We start from the raw sequence: 17,542 nt of genomic DNA, 5'->3' as shown, positions 1-17,542 counted from the left end.
TGGTGCCGTCGTTATATGGTCGTCATAATGCTTTATAAATAAATAAATACTATTTCAACATAATAACAATTATAAGCAGCATCGTGGTAAATATTTAGACTGGAGCGTTTTTTTTTACTACTAGACCTATCATTGCACTCTATGTCATCGTTAAAATCGTTAAAAATGACCCTGATTAGAGATATCTATATATTTTATCAATGCAAATAAGCATCAAAACATGCTGAAAGTATGAGCCGAAAGATCGGTAAGATTACAACTACATTGCTATTTGAAGACAGCCCGTCGAGACTGTATACACATTACACATATAAGGTTGCGAAACTGAATTTCCATTGCATAAGTTCGTCACCAGGGTGACGAATCAGCCGAATACGTTGCAATTTAGAAGAGTTGGAACGAAAATTTAGAGCAAGTAGGTACACATTATGCGTTTTAAAACGCGCGCTTTGCTAACGAGAACCACGAATTCTATTGAAGTGTACACATGCAAGCGCGCGTTTCAGATCAAGCGCTCGTCAATCGCGTGCTTTGAGATTTTCGTTCAAACGCGCGTTGGGAGGGCGTCAGCCGCGCGCTTCGAGATACATGAGCAGTCATTTTGCTGTACATTTCAACGCACGCTTTTGTATAGATTACTGCTACACCTGCTAACGCTCGTTAAAGCTCGTTTGTTGAGAAATAATCAAAACAAACAATTGATTTCTGAATTGAGAACTAGCTTAACACCTTGTAAAATACAATATCTGTGGTTTATAATAATTTCCTTATAAATGTGTTAAGTATAATTAATGGAATATTTGAGCCAAAAATCACTACTCAGGTAGCTAATGAATATAAATTCTGTTAAAATTTACTGTATGAACTAAGTGACTATGTTGGTTGGTTGAGTATTCTTCAAGTTAAAAACGATATTCTAAATCCGTAGTATAAAATTTAAAATAAAATTTTTCTTAAATATAACGATGTTGAATTATTTTGTAGTTTTTGATACAGGCATTTTTTAGGTGTTAATAAATTTTGAAACTGAGAAAAATAACAAATAAAAGGCAGAGATAACTATGAAAACGTTTATTCAGTATCATTACATCTAGCAAGTGACAAATCCTGATATACATTCTCATCATTGATAGTTGCTATTAGAAAGATCTTTATACATATCACATATATAAAATCTACAAGTTTTACGTCTATTCGTTTAACTAATAATAATTAAGACACATTATAAACCTAATCTAATAAGAGACTCATAGAAAACTTTCTATTAGCAACTATTTAAATACATAATAACATAGGAAACGACGCTCTGCGTCAGAACGTAACAAGAAAACAGCCAATTTTAGCGACCAATAAACTAACAACTATTCAGTCCATCAAATAGTTTATTTTGCAAAAGCAATGTTTTGAAAAAGTTAAGTATTTATTAGTATGTATATAATGAAAATATTACATTCACACTATGATTTTGTTACTGACATCATTTTTTAATTACATTAATACGAGTTTTTAATCCACTACACAGATTGAATACCAAAATATATCATAATATTAAAACAGTTTCGTACAACTAAACACTACACTATAAAATCCATCACTTTGACCCGCACTTTGACCAATGAAAGCACTTAATATTTATGTGGTAGAATTTATCATAAATCGTTCATTGTAACTAATTTCGTGGATTCTCTTGAGAATCACATATTTACATCACTTTTGAAGTATTTTATTTATTATTTGTCCAGTTGGGTGTGTTAAAGCCGTGTCACCATTGGTCGATTAGATTATATATTAGATGATCAATCAAGTCTGTTATTTTTGAATCCAGCTACCATATAATTTTATTGTCTTATCCTGAGACTACTGACCATTATTTTAAATAAAAATTAAGACATATTTTCTTTATTTCTCGTCAGTCAAGCACATTAGTTCTTCGGATTAGAGCACTTTGCAAACATATATTTTTCTTCACTTGGACACTTTTCTTGTATTCAACTTCCACTGGTCAAGTCTAATTGAGCCCGGTAACGAGCGCAACATTCCTATATCAGCACAATTGTACTCCATAAGCAGCGAGGTATGATTGTAAGGCGAGACGATGGGGTTCATCGAGCGCTGCCACACGGGGCGGTAATTCGCCCGGGCAAGTACGGGACATGGCCGCTAGGCTTTCCGCTAAATAGCGTTTGGGATCGTCTATACCTGGAAGATAATAAATATAGGTTAAAAAACACGCTTTAAAATATAAGCTCATCAAATTGTTTCGTCACCATACACCCTAAGTGTAGTATATAAAACTATAAAACATGCTTTAAAAAGATAAGTAAAAACAATGGTTGTATTGTCAACGATCCTTGATAAGTGTACAAAGTTTGAATTGAGTTTGTCAGTTTGAAATCGAGTGTGGATTCAATTACAAACACACATGTGAAGATAAGAAAAACGTGTTAATAATAGTTTTGCAAAATACAAATATTATGAAGAAGTAAAGTTTGTGAGTTGGTAACACCCTATTATATCTCACATCATTATAAACATTATTTTACCAAGTCACATAGGAATTTAAATTCAAAATTAGCCAGGTACAGTACAGATTCAATGTTGCTGCACGGAACATCGTACGTTCAGACAGAAAACAATTTTAGTTAAACATTGGTAAAACAACATGACTGTTTCTGAGTGTACATGCACTCGCAGCTAACCTCCGAACCACTTTTAAGTTTGAATCAAATTGTACTACCAGTAAAAAAAACAAGTTGTTTTTCCTTTAAAAATCTCGTATATACGTACTAGCAAGCGGGTCTCTATCCCCTGCGCGTGCGCACGCCAGTTGTGCGTACTGCGGCTGGTAGCCGGGAGTATCGTCTACTTCTATGAAATGGTCGTCCGGAAGACTCGACTCATCTACCGGCAACTCGAACACGGAGATCAGCGCCTATGGCAATATATTAATTATTAGATGGTGTAAAACAGTCACTTTCCGACGTCTGTGTGTCTATATCTTTAAAATTACGCAACAGATTTTAACGTCTTTTTTTTAAATACACGGTGTTAAGAAGGCGAAATCGCGCACGAAAAGGTACTACGAATACAAAAGAAAAAAAATTGGTTGCCTGTAAAGTCGGTATACGGGCGAAAGTTTTACGTGACAACGACTTTTTATGTCTGTCTCTCTCGCTCTTAGGCGGGCTAACCATGCCCGCGTGCCTCTCACTCGCTCTCATTGTGAGCGCATAACGTGAGCGGAGCGTAACGCAGTTTCTTGAAGTGTCACCCGGCAAACCAATTTATAAGACGTTGTCACGTCAAAAGTGTTGTTGTCATTAATTTGTCTAAGCGAATGCAGAATGATGATAAACTTTACGTGGAAGATGGCGTTCAAAAGCATTGCGAAATATTTTTTACAGTGTAGTTTATTTTATTTGCATTATATTGTATTGTACTACACTGTACTGCATTGTATTGTGTATTGTACAGACTGCCATTGCACCGCACGCACTGTACCTGAAGCAGCGGCGGCCACAGAGCAGCCAGCGAGCCCTGCTTGAAGTGCGCGCTGTCGCAGAGCAGCTTCACGCAGCCGACAGCTGCTGCTTTGCGCTCGAGAGCCCCGCCCACCTTCTGCAGGTCCGGGATCAGCACGCGCTCCACGTACATCGCGAACATGCTGCAATTTAATCATTAAAATCATTTATTGGATACCAATACATTTATACATACATATTAGCAATCTTATGCATCTGCATTGATCTCAATATCTGTACAATAGGTCATATTATATTAAAGTTAAGTTTTCTGGCCTTTTTAAATTCAATACTAATATAAAGATTTGCAGTTTGCACCTACGCGCACTAAATAGATAATATAAAAAGAACGAAATTAAAAACTTAAGACATGCGCATACTATAAGACGATAAAACATTATTTATCCTATTATTTTTAAAACTCTAATTTATACAATTAATATCATCATCATCATCATCCTATACGTTCCCACTGCTGGGACACGGGCCTCCTATGAGGGTGGGAGATTTTTATTTTTCATTATTTATTATTTTTATTTATTAACAACCAAAAGCGGCAATCCAACGTCATAAAAGCCGCCGGCGACCCGGATAACCGTCGTTAGCAGGGAGGGCCATCCGGATAACCGTAAATAGCAGGGATGGCCACCCGGATAACCATAGTTAGCAGGGAGTGCCACCCGGATAACCGTAGTAAGCAGGGAGGGCGACCCGGATAACCTTAGCTAGCAGGGAGGGCCATCTGGATAGCCGTTGTTAGCAGGGAGGGCGACCCGGATAACCGTAGTTAGCAGGGAGGGCCACCCGGATAACCTTAATTAGCAGGGAGGGACACTCGGATAATCGTAGCTAGCAGGGATGGCCACGCGGATAACCGTAGCTAGCAGGGAGGGCCATCCGGATAACCGTAGTAAGCAGGGAGGGCGACCCGGATAACCTTAGTTAGCAGGGAGGGCGACCCGGATAACCTTAGTTAGCAGGGAGGGCGACCCGTATAACCGTAGTTAGCAGGGAGGGCGACCCGTATTACCGTAGTAAGCAGGGAGGGCGACCCGGATAACCTTAGTTAGCAGGGAGGGCCATCTGGATAGCCGTTGTTAGCAGGGAGGGCGACCCGGATAACCTTAGTTAGCAGGGAGGGCGACCCGGATAACCTTAGTTAGCAGGGAGGGCGACCCGTATAACCGTAGTTAGCAGGGAGGGCGACCCGTATTACCGTAGTAAGCAGGGAGGGCGACCCGGATAACCTTAGTTAGCAGGGAGGGCGATCTGGATAACCGTTGTTAGCAGGGAGGGCGACCCGGATAACCGTAGTTGGCAGGGTGGGCCTCCCGGATAACCTTAATTAGCAGGGAGGGACACTCGGATAATCGTAGCTAGCAGGGAGGGCCACCCGGATAACCGTAGTAAGCAGGGAGGGCGACCCGGATAACCTTAGTTAGCAGGGAGGGCCATCTGGATAACCGTTGTTAGCAGGGAGGGCCATCTGGATAACCGTTGTTAGCAGGGAGGGCGACCCGGATAACCTTAGTTAACGTGGAGGGCCATCTGGATAACCGTTGTTAGCAGGGAGGGCCATCTGGATAACCGTTGTTAGCAGGGAGGGCGACCCGGATAACATTAGTGAACAGGGAGGGCCATCTGGATAACCGTTGTTAGCAGGGAGGGCGACCCGTATAACCGTAGTTAGCAGGGAGGGCGACCCGTATAACCGTAGTTAGCAGGGAGGGCGACCCGTATAACCGTAGTTAGCAGGGAGGGCGACCCGTTTAACCGTAGTTAGCAGGGAGGGCGACCCGTATAACCGTAGTTAGCAGGGAGGGCGACCCGTTTAACCGTAGTTAGCAGGGAGGGCGACCCGTATAACCGTAGTTAGCAGGGAGGGCGACCCGTATTACCGTAGTTAGCAGGGAGGGCGACCCGTATAACCGTAGTTAGCAGGGAGGGCGACCCGTATTACCGTAGTTAGCAGGGAGGGCAACCCGGAGGACCGCCGGCGGCTCGGATAACGGTAGGTTAGGTAGGTAGGTACATAGCGCGCAACAACACCAAGTCGCAGGCCGTATTTTTAGAATTCCTTGTTCGATTAACAAAAATTTACTTTCCCAAAAACAAAAAAGGACAAAGTGCACAATAGTAAAAACTAAATTTATATTTTTAATTATTATTCTTTACTTCCTAATCATTACTTCCTATGCCAATGCCAATTAAAAATTAAGATTCTTATTTTTTAATTGATATAGATCATAGATAACAATATACTCACTTGGCCTGTATATTGCACACATATAGATATAGTAATAAAACTCACTTGGCTTGTATGGAATCAATGAGATCTATCAGCGTATCGGCGCCGAAGTGTGCCGCGAAGAATCCCAAGAACGCGATGAGCCCGCGCACGTATTTAGTTGTTTTCGACGACGACAGACGTTGGAACAGAAGCGACATTATTTGCTTTGTATACGGTTGCATGTCCGTCCTGTAAAATTATTTTTTATTTTAGAAACAAACAGTCATTTATAGAAAAAAATACACAATAATTAAACATAAAAAGACCTATAGTTTCTTTTCTAAACTATTTGTAGTAATTACAATACTAATATAAATAATAATTTTGTGTGTAAATATTAATTTATTTAAAACTTGGTTTCCGCCCGCGGCTTCGCCCTCACAGTCAAAGAAAAACCCGCATGGTTCCCGTTCCCGTGGGATTTCCAGGATTGCGTCATTTTCCCGGGATAAAAAGTAGCCTATGTCCTTTCTCGGGTATCAAAATATCTCCATACCAAATTTCATGAAAATTGGTTCAGTAGTTTAGGCGTGATTGAGAGAGACAGACAGACAGAGTTACTTTCGCACTTATAATATTAGTATGGAAGTATGGATTATAGTGTGAACAAAATGTATTTGTTAATGTATATTTATAGATGACTTCACATGACTTCTTCTGCATGTAGTTTCACAACACTATTTAAAGCGCCGTATCCATGTTTTTAGTGACAAAATTTAATAAACATGATGCTGCCAAGATGAATTGATGATGCATATTGCAAAGTTAAAAAAAGTTTCCACCAATATCGTAATCAACTATTGCTCAACAAATGTTTACAACGAATATCAGGTATCACCTTTGTATATGAATAGAGGTCATATTATATTATAATAATTGATAAGGACTCACGTTCCGAACTTATAAAGCAAAGTCTGTACAAGATAGAATCCTTCGTGATCGTTCGTTTTGGACGCGATGAGTTTCTGGAATACACCCAACATTGCCGTCTGAAAAAAAAGTCAGTGCATTAGTAAAACTATTAAACAATAAAAAAACGAACAACTATAGAGTTTCTTGTCAGATATTCTCTGTAGAAACCACTTTCCGAAAAAGTGGCAAATGTTAAAACTATATCACACCCCGGACACTCCATACAAAATTATCGTTTTGACAGTCACACTCTAGAGTCTAGAGACTGCAAATGTGTGTGTTAACGCTTTATGGTTGGCACATTTGGACTAGCGTAAGAAAAAATTCGCGTTTTTCTGATGAAATACATCCGTAAACACTAAACAGCACAATATTTTCTACGAAAAACGATAATCACAAATCCAAAATAATGAAATTACTTTAAGTCAATTTGATTAATGTTGTCAATCTTCGTTGCGTATCGTCCTTGTAGAAAAATGTGGACCATTTATAGCCTGATCGTGCGGGGTGAGGTAAGTGTTTAATTTTGGCGGGAGGCGGAGAGTGTCCGTTCTGTAGCGTTTAGCTACTATTATGTATTCTGTGACTATATTATGACGAATCAAAAGTGCGTTTGAGTTTGAATTATATGTTATCGTAGTAAAAAAATACACCGTTAGAAGTGCTGGAGCTGGTCAGTAACAAGCAGGAAACCTTTCTATATAGTTCTAGAGCAGACCACGACCAAACCAACTATTTCCCCCTACTTTTTTGCCTTTGTCCCACTTTTTACTTATTACATACGGTGGCCTGGAAGAGATCGCTACCTAGCGATAAGGCCACCGTTTGTACACATTATATTCCTATTAGCTGTACTTTATGTGTCTCTATTTCTTTTGTGTGTGCAATAAATAATAAAATAAAATAAATAAATAAATTTTTACACCTTCCTCCCCAACTTTTTCCACCTTCCCCCCCAACTTTTTCAACCTCCCCAACTTACCAATTTGCCCGAAGCTCTAACAAGCTGATCCTGCGTGGCTATAAAAGCGCAAAGCAGGCGTACAAGAGGCCGCACGTTAGCCGCCCGTTCCCACAGCGGAGGCGCCACGAGGCAGGGCAGGAGCGCCGCGTACGCGGAGCCTTCGCCCCCGCCCGCTGTATTGTTGGCACCGCGCAGCTCCAGTAATAAGGACAGCATTTGGAACACGTATGGCATGAACTCTGCAAAAAAACAAAAAAATGAAGTTTTGAGGTTAATTCCTATTTCTATATAAAATGTAATTCATAATTCTTTATTTACGTTAAACATGGTATTTATAGATGTTACATTTTTACTTATAGTATGTACAACATGTTTAGCCGTCATTATAAAAACAGCATGCAAATTTTATAATTGTATATAAAATTTTATATATTAAAGTTGTATTTGATTGGATTAAATCTGTCCGTTTAAAGTCCATCCACCCGTCCTTTTTGTTTGTTATAATGTAGTTTTTTTTGTTTTTTTGACAAATTGAATAAAAACAGGAGCAAGAACAATATATATAATGAACTCAGCACTTTATAGATTTTAATTAACTTTAATACAATAGTCCTAGATTCTCTATAACAATAAAACATACCTTGGACATCATTTTGTAGCACTTCTTGGAATATCGGGAATAGAGCATCTTCAAATGCCGTTATAGCACTTGGGTTTGATTTCACCACCAATCTAAAATAAATCAGCATATTATTAAATCGAATTTCCAAATCTTTTTTCACTAGCATTTTGCCCCAAATTTGGTTGGATTTTTAAGATAAGTGAAGTTTAAATACATAATATCCAACTATTATTATACATTTTTTGAGTGACTTTAAAAATATCCTAGATGTGAAGATATAACACCAGAATAACCGAGTTTATTTTACTTATATACCAACCAATTAACACTAGGAGAACAAAATTTTTACCTTTATTTTTTTAAGTTAAAATAAACAAAAACAAGATTTATCAATAATATAAACCTAATTAATAATATTATTGTCACCAATCCTTGATATCTGTACAAAGTTTGCATTAAAAAGACGACGCGGTTGGCGCAGTTGTAAAGTAACTGCCTACTGAGCCGACGGTCCCGGGTTCGATCCCCGGTCAGGGCAAATATTTGTGTGATGAACTCAAATATTTGTTCTTGGGTCTGGGTGTTATCTATATATGTATTTATAAAATATATTATATTTATCGTCGCCTAGTACCCACAACACAAGCCTTAATTGAGCTTACTGTGGGACTAGGTCGATTTGTGTAATAATGTCTTATAATGTTTATTTATTTATTTAATCTGTCCGTTCAAAGTGGATCATAATCTGGCCTAAGGTCAATCATTCATGTGACGCTTAAAAAAAGCGTGTTAAAGAAATATAATAACTACATAATACTCACGATACAGAAAGCGACAATGTTTCAAACAGATAATGATTGAAGTGCGGCTTGCAGGGGTTCTTAGTGACCACGGCGAGTAGACTGGCCAGTTTTGGCAACGCCTCGCCCAAGTATGCAAGCGACGATTCCCGGAGGCACGATAATGTACGTAGAATTGCTGGAAGATATAAGTTTTTATTTATTTTGATTAGTAAGGGTAATTGTTGTAATATAGGTTGTTTTTAATATGTGGTAAATAATTATAATGGGTAAAATATTAAATCTAAAAAGCTACTTTGTATGAAAATGTATTATAAAATGAAATACTTGTCTTCAACACAAATTTAAAAATAAATAATCTGCTCATATGTCTGCTGGTATATCTGGGAAAATTTAAATAAAGATGTCCGTGACCTGAAATGGTTCATTTCGATATTCGACGAATAAGTTTTACCAAACCAAGATAAAATTCAACCCTACAACCACATCATCTTAACTTTGTGATTTTAAAATTTTATTTATTTTCTTCTTCTTATATTATACCCGCTATGTGTTGTATCTGGCCATTTTTGGTCATATCTCTGCACTAACCTTTCATGACATACTCGTTGTGCTCCGCGGGCTCGTTCGCGTTGCCGAGCGCAGTGAACAGCGAGTGCAGTAGTACTGGGGCGTGCGGTTCTAACGCAGCACGTGGGACCATACCGCCCGCTAACAGTTTCTCCACCGCGCACGCACCGTACGTGCAAACTACGCCGCGACCGTTTATGTGTTGTATCTGCAATATGGTATTTTTGAAGTGAAACTTCTTTATCGGGGTTGGAAAAAAAATTTGTGTAACACTTTTTCGTTACGCGTGACATATTTCCGTTACGCGCCGTCTTTTTCTTATCCCTAGCACGCGTGATTCGACGAATTTCTGTGAAGTTGCAAATAGTAAATTATGTTTTTGAAAAATAAGGTCATAAAGAAGTTTCACTTCTTACGTGTGTACACTAGTACACGCACACATTTTTCTATAGATATGATATAAAACGTTTAAATTGAAAAAAATTGCAATCAAAGACTTTTTAATGGATGCACAATTTATGCTTTAGTAGCCGCGGCTTCGCCCACGTGGTGTAAAACTCGACAAATTATATGTATACCAAAAGTTTCCTCTTGAATCACTTTTAAAAATTAAAAAGTGATATACGAGGAATGTTGTAGACTATAGAATCTAGATTCTTTTAACAAAATTCAAAATTAATATTTACTCACTAGTAAAGGTAGGGCAGTGATCAACAAATCGTTCGGCAGCAGAGTCCGGAATGTCATTATGTATTTGAGGGAATCCGCTTTCAACACTGGCATCTCGTTAACTGAAACAAAATAATTGTATCTTAATGCATTCATCTCTTAAATGTTTATAACAAACCGTATGTGAACAGATTTCAATGTTCTGAACCGTGCAGCAAAACACGCGTGACTTGAGCGGGTTGCATGATACCAGCGCGTTGCGTAACACCAGCGGGTTGCGTGTCACCAGCGGGTTGCGTTACACCAGCGGGTTGCGTGTCACCAGCGGGTTGCGTGTCACTAGCGGGTTGCGTTACACCAGTGAGTTGCGTGACACCGCCTGCGTGCTGCCGCGTGACGCGAGTGACGTCACGGGGTCAGCGCCCCGCTCACCTTGCGGCTTGCCCAGCTCGGTGAGCACGTGCGCAGTGGCGAAGTGCGCCAGGTCCACCAGCGGCGAGGCGCGCGTGACGCCGGCCGCCTGCGTGCTGCCGCGTGACGCGAGTGACGTCACGGGGTCAGCGCCCCGCTCACCTTGCGGCTTGCCCAGCTCGGTGAGCACGTGCGCAGTGGCGAAGTGCGCCAGGTCCACCAGCGGCGAGGCGCGCGTGACGCCGGCCGCCTGCGTGCTGCCGCGTGACGCGAGTGACGTCACGGGGTCAGCGCCCCGCTCACCTTGCGGCTTGCCCAGCTCGGTGAGCACGTGCGCAGTGGCGAAGTGCGCCAGGTCCACCAGCGGCGAGGCGCGCGTGACGCCGGCCGCCTGCGTGCTGCCGCGTGACGCGAGTGACGTCACCAGGAATAGCGCCGTGTCCTTGCAGCGCCACTCCCGGCCACCGCTCTCCTCGTACTTCTTCAGCATCGCCTGGATGGAAATATACAGATTATTCCATTGAGATAAATATGGAGTAGACACCACGAACAAAATCTGTGCGCCAAGATGGCGGCGCGGGGCGCGCGAATGACGGCTAGACAGTCATAGATTATGCGATGTCACTGACTCACCGCTATAGAGGCGACACTTTGTTTCTTTCTGTCTATTTTATTGGGTGCCACTCCTTACATGCACGTTGACTTGAAATTTTCTTTGTACTTACTTAATATTTATTTTAGATATAAACTGACTTTACTACGCGGGGCTAACAATATCTGGCATATAATATAGGATGAGGAGGTTCAGTCAGGGCTATGGGAAGTTTCATTCCTTACAAATTGAGCCTTTTTTAGAAAAAAAATAAAAGCCGTGTAAAAATTGTGTTTATTTATATTTAGTTCATCATCCTCAGAACATGTTCCCGGCTCAGAAATTGCTTGTATTGTTCCAGTACTATTGTAGCACACCTTCGGCTAAAATAAATATAATAATAATAATGTTAGTGATGGCTAAAAAAATATTTTATTTGTTATACAAATCCGTAAAATTTTATTATTATTACCAACATCAATACAAGGAACAGCAGACTTCTTTAGAATACGCCTTCCCGCTTTTGTGGTATATTTATCCTCATCGCGAAAATGCAATGAACAGACGCAAGTTCTATCGGATGGTAACCAGGTTTCTTCACTGCGGTTGTTTTGGACAAATTTTACCCATTTTTCCCTTTCTTCACGGCCCAGACATGGAAACCTTGAGTAGAAAAAATATTAATCTCTGAACTAGCGGTCCGCCCCGGCTTCGCCCGTGGTACATATTTCGCAATAAAAAGTAGCCTATGTTTTTTCTCAGGGTCTGAAGATTGTCTGTGCCAAATTTCATCAAAATCGGTCCAATAGTTTATGAGCCTATTTATTACAATCAAACAAACAAACAAAGTTTTCCTCTTTATAATATTAGTGCAGATAAATAAATAATAATTCAATTATACGTTCAAGTCAGTAGCTTATACAATATCAATTAAAATTGATTAAAATCAATTAACAAAAAAAAATTGGTGATTAAGTAATTGATTTTCATATTTCATGATTTCACCTTTTTTCAATTAACAACCAGTCTATGCTTTTCTAAATATGTAAAATTATTATTTTATACTATAAAAATATACGCCAGCAAATATTACTAACAACACTTATTTCATGCCCAATGTCATATCTTAAATTTTTAATCTATGACAAATGACGCAAAATGTCGCCCGCCAAAAATTTTGTACTTACTAAGTTTTAAAAATTATTATCTAGTTACTTACTGATTGAAAAGTTATTCCTTTGCACTTTTCCGTATTATTTGTATTATTTGTGCAATATCGTAACACACACGTAGGCATATTTGATGCGTTTCACTTTAAAACAAATAAAAAATGAGCGTGACGTTCGCGCCAATGAGCGAGCAAGCGACTGAGTGCAGTTACGCCACATGACGTATGTTGAGTGGAACATAAGTGGTGTAGGCGGTATCGTCTCCATATTCATATTATCTCAATGGATTATTCTCCACAAAAATAAACATTAAGAATATTTTGCAACACATTTTTAAATTATCATAATATGATCCTACAAATTTGTATGAGACGGAGTAGTAATAAAACGGCAATATAGCAGATAATAATCCTTCATTAGTAAACATATATTAATTTATCGACAACTCATACACAAGGTATTCTAGTGACGTACCTCAACATATTGTCCAAATATGGCCATAATTTTCTCCTCGTAGTGTTGAGCCAGTGTCCTTACAAGATCGCAGGCGGCTCGACGGCGAGTGTCCACGTCTGAACCCTCTATGTCTCTACGGACATACTCCTCTGGATTATCTTCAAATAGCTCCATGTCTGACTCTGAAATTATTATGTACATTAATGATTAAATATTGGCTGGTCTCTTCGACACCGTATTTTTTTTATTATTTTTAAAAATTGTCTCTGTTATCCTAATCCTAATGGAGACGAAACAAACATAATTAAAATACATTGAGCACAACTTAAGTTACATATTTCATAATATGTATGAGTACAGAACTCTGCTTGATTACACAAACATTCAAAACATTTGACAAATTTGGTATTATAACAATTATTCATGCCTCTTTGTTTTCCCACCCTTGTGGTACAAATGTGATAAGGCCAGTCTATATAAATTTTTTCTACAGACAATTAGCATAATTGTAAATTTTGAACTTCAAACTAACATTAATAAAGTAACATACGTTATTCAACAACAAGTAAGGGAAAATATAAAATGTACATACCCCTAAACTCCATATTCGGTATGACCACCTTTTCACAAATACTGCTAAGCGTAGCCGGATCTTCAAACAGGCTCTTATAACTATTCTTCTCCGCCACTTTTGCGAGGAATGTAAGTGCATTTGACACTAACTAAAAATAAAACATATTATTTAGCTAAAGACATATATTATTCAATGTTTATAAATTAGTAGTGAGGATGAAATCCATAAACTATATTTTAATTTTTATTACGGATCAACTATAGAATTTCTTGTCAGTTCTTCTCAGTAGAAACTGCATTAAAAACTGGTGGTAGGATATTATAATTCTATAGTTAGAATAAATGAAGTTTAATTGATAAATAAATGTTTGAATTGCTTTTCTAACTAAAACAACACCAAAATTCAACAGATCAACAGCAAAATTATATTTTCCAACACAATTGTTTTTCGAGGTTCCCTAAAAAGCAGTATACCTACCGCATCATATTTAGTCTGTGGTCCCGTAGACAGTAGAACATTCCAGACAGCCGTCACAAAGCCGGGAGCGTGTGGGCCAAACTCCTCTTCATATTTAAGCGCGTACAAGGCGGCACACTCGCAAATCTCAGTACGTAGCTGTTCCATAACACCGGGCTTGTCTTCATCGTCCTAAAACACCATAAGCCAATGATATGATAAGAAAAAAACCGGCCAAGTGCGAGTCGGACTTGCACACGAAGGGTTCCATACTATGGGGACCCACCTAAATATTTTTTTTTTAATTTTTCGTATTTGTTGATATAGCGGCATCATTTGTGAAAATTTCAGCTTTCTAGCTATCATGGTTTATGAGATACAGCCCGGAGACCGACAGACAGACGACGAAGTCTCATTAATAGGGTCCCGTTTTACCAAATATATACCATATATATATATACCATACATGTCAGGGAAAAATATATAAGTATTTAAGAAGCCTTTGTTGTGCAAAAAAGGTTAATTGAATTATGTGTTAATTATGTGGCTGTGCTTGAATAAAATGTATAACATTCAACAAAATATTCACAAATAAAACTTAAGAGGTATCAAGAGATACCTGGATGGAAAGAATTTCCTTTCTCTATCGGAGACAGAGAGACAGACAGAGAAACACGCGCACGCCGCATGTCTTACAAGTTACAACTATAGCAAAGTGTCGCTACAACTTTTCGTCTTAATTTTTTTCGCCCCCTTTCGCAACGCGCGATAACGAACTTCGTTCCACAAAAAGAAACCTAAAAATTCACTCACATTAGTTTCCAAGCACGGCACTTTAATCTGTAGCAAATTCAATAGGTTCGGCATCCATATGGGCATGTTATCTTCAAAGAACTCGGGCAAATCTTGATAGTTGAGTGAATAGAACACTTTGCATATAAGTACTAATGATCCATATATAACTTTCAATGCTTGTGGGTTGTCTGCGTGTTTCGTTGTTAAATCTATGGTGGCCTGAAATATTACATTTTAACTCAATTAAAATGATAAAGTTTAGTAAAATATAAAAATATTGTCTTATTATTATGTACTTATAATTATATTTATATTAGTATATTCATTGCTACTTCATAGGTTCTGCTTGAAGTTTTGGAACAAAATCAATTATGGATAAGTTTATACACACAAAATGCTTATATCAATATAAGTGTGATTTATACTGTGTAGTGATTATTATATAAATTAATTTATAATTAAACAATATAATAATTGATACTCACCACAAAGAGATCAGTGAGGGGTTTGGCAAAATTTTCCAAAACATGCTTGATCTCTTCCCATAATTTTTGTGATTTGAATTCATACCTGTATCTCTTGAACAGCGAGTGTGCAGTTCTTAGCACACCGTTAATAACATGAAAATCACCTGAAATATAAAAAATGTACTTACTGACATTGTTAATGGAACAATTTGCTATTAAACAATTTGTACTAATATTATAAAGCTGAAGAGTTTGTTTGTTAGTTTGTTTGAACATGCTAATCTCGGGAACTACTGGTTCGATTTGAAAAATTATTTCGGTGTTAGATAGCCCATTCATCGTGGAAGGCTATATCTCATGACCATGGTCATCTCACTAAGACCAAAAGGAGCGGAGCACTGCAGGTAAAACCGCGAAGCATAGCTAGTATAAAATATGTTGTAAGCAGCCCCATGTGTTAATACATGCTAATCACCTTAGTTAAATTAATTAATTTTTAGTTGTGGTAAAAATTTTAAATAAAAATATTATCTAAGCTACAAATTTTTCAGTAAATATTTAAAACGTTAACTGCTCTGAAAAATTGTGAATTAAGTGCTTATAGCAGTTTTTGGCAATTTCTCTTTCATAAATAAAACAATATGTCACAATAAATAAGTATTCCTACCCTCATAATAAAAATATCAGAGCATATAAATTATAAACATAAAAAGGAAAAAAAAAAGATATGACGTGGTTTTCTTCTAACAAAACAATCATAATATTTAGTAAAAAAATGTTACCTGTAGCAAATTTCTCCACCATTTCCGTAATAAGTCCCGGCCATTTCTCTGGGAAGTCCGATTTACCAATTATAGATACCGCGTCACTGAACTGTCTTTGAATTGCTTCTGGCGATTTTAACATGAGCGACACTATGAGCGTTTTAATTGTTGTTCTATCTGATGCGTGTATACAATCCCTTCCATCTTCTTCCTACAAATTTTGAAACATAATCATTTTATTTCATTTTAGAAGTAACTAGCTTTTAAATAGCGGCTTCACCTGTTTTGTCTAAAACCTAATAAATTATACACTAAAACCTTCTTTGAGAATCACTAACTATAAAAAAATAGCATCAAAATCCGTTGCCTAGTCTTAAAGATTTAAGCATACAGGGATATATGTGCAAATAAAGTGACTTTGTTTTATAGTATGCAGTGATGTATGGATTACAAGTTTAAATTATTCATCAGTATTAAAAAATATTATAGCTTAACCAAGTTTTCTAATAGGCTCTTTGTAAGACTATTTCACAAAATCTAACAATAAGAAAGAGTAAGTTTGAAAAAAACTCTCACATATTATTCAAATAGAAGTATAAAACTTACCACAGGCCAATTACGCTTGATATAGTTCTTAAAAGTGACAGCTGCGGCAACTCTAATTGTTAGATCGGCTGAATCCTTATCAATGAGATGAAGAAGAAGAACAGCATAGTTCTGGTTTACTTCCACACCCTCCAAAAACTTTTCAGCTATGGAATAATAACAGAAACATTATTTTCATAGAAATCCTTTGGGGAGGAACTGAAGTTTAACCTTTAGAAGGAATAGTTGCTACTTGTACAGGGACATAGCTATGGCTCTATAGGCATATCAATGATGTGGGTTACAAGCCACGCTTCGGCAGGGGCATGGACAGTTAGTTAGGTAGGTGGTATCCAAGAACAATTATTTGCAACCATTACATATTATGTTTGAGAAAAAAAAATATTCACAATATAATTATAATTATTCAATAATATAGTCGGATACATAAAACACCTCAAGAGTCTTCATAATACGATGAACTTGAAATTCGAATGATTCGATATACATATATAATTTTATATGTACTCGACATATATAATAGGTTACTTTGTGTTCACACAATCACAATTTTTAACCAACATACAATTTTTGCAAGTAACAAATGCATACGAATTAATAGATTATCAAATATAGTTTAACCAACGAACGAAATCTAAGTAGCTGCTCAATTGCAAAATACTCACCCGGTCTTCGAATGTTTGGATCAGGGTTTAGTGTCTGTTGAAGGTAATTAGCGAGAGTAGCAAGATTTTCGTCAGTGACTTCCATTTTTTATAACACGTAAGCTTTATAAATTTAAGTTTATTATATAAAACACAAGTTATTTCTTAATAATTCGCTGAAGAACACGGAACATGCCTCTATTTCGAACCGTTTAATTTTATTTTTGACACTGACAAATGGACAAGTATTATCAAAATTA

At 37.7% G+C, this 17,542-nt stretch overlaps 1 protein-coding gene and 1 long non-coding RNA gene across 2 annotated transcripts; both read right to left on the bottom strand.

Annotated features, from left to right (window-relative positions):
- Positions 1–1,056: 1,056 nt before the first annotated feature.
- On the bottom strand, positions 1,057–17,540 carry Cse1 (chromosome segregation 1). Its single transcript, XM_090116164.1, has 19 exons — positions 17,304–17,540; positions 16,639–16,784; positions 16,051–16,243; positions 15,287–15,432; positions 14,820–15,020; positions 14,028–14,198; positions 13,569–13,698; positions 12,995–13,158; positions 11,063–11,252; positions 10,370–10,470; positions 9,701–9,887; positions 9,131–9,287; positions 8,328–8,419; positions 7,706–7,926; positions 6,703–6,800; positions 5,833–6,000; positions 3,502–3,664; positions 2,788–2,932; positions 1,057–2,199 (listed from the first exon to the last, which is right to left on the bottom strand). Exons 1-19 carry the CDS (start codon positions 17,386–17,388, stop codon positions 2,045–2,047), a joined length of 2,913 nt encoding a protein of 970 aa, XP_089972290.1. The 5' UTR covers positions 17,389–17,540; the 3' UTR covers positions 1,057–2,044.
- LOC149897611 (uncharacterized) lies at positions 11,629–12,770 on the bottom strand. Its single transcript, XR_016458161.1, has 3 exons — positions 12,571–12,770; positions 11,828–12,014; positions 11,629–11,734 (listed from the first exon to the last, which is right to left on the bottom strand). It is a non-coding gene; the product is annotated as an uncharacterized LOC149897611 (long non-coding RNA).
- Positions 17,541–17,542: the final 2 nt, after the last annotated feature.

This window comes from Colias eurytheme, chromosome 25, assembly GCF_061535395.1.
Source record: "Colias eurytheme isolate Ceu_HAF_F1 chromosome 25, ilColEury1 Martin Lab GWU primary, whole genome shotgun sequence".
In the NCBI taxonomy this organism is placed as follows: domain Eukaryota; kingdom Metazoa; phylum Arthropoda; class Insecta; order Lepidoptera; family Pieridae; genus Colias; species Colias eurytheme.
The sequence above is the reverse complement of the archived record's forward strand: the minus strand, read 5'-3'. Positions and strand labels throughout refer to the sequence as shown.

Coding starts and splice junctions, on each gene's coding strand:
- Cse1 (XM_090116164.1), bottom strand. CDS start 17,388: ATGGAAGTCACTGACGAAAATCTTGCTACTCTCGCTAATTACCTTCAA. Junction 16,244..16,638: donor TCAAGCGTAATTGGCCTGTG/GTAAGTTTTATA, acceptor CAAAATTTGTAG/GAAGAAGATGGAAGGGATTG. Junction 8,420..9,130: donor ACATTGTCGCTTTCTGTATC/GTGAGTATTATG, acceptor GATTTATTTTAG/ATTGGTGGTGAAATCAAACC.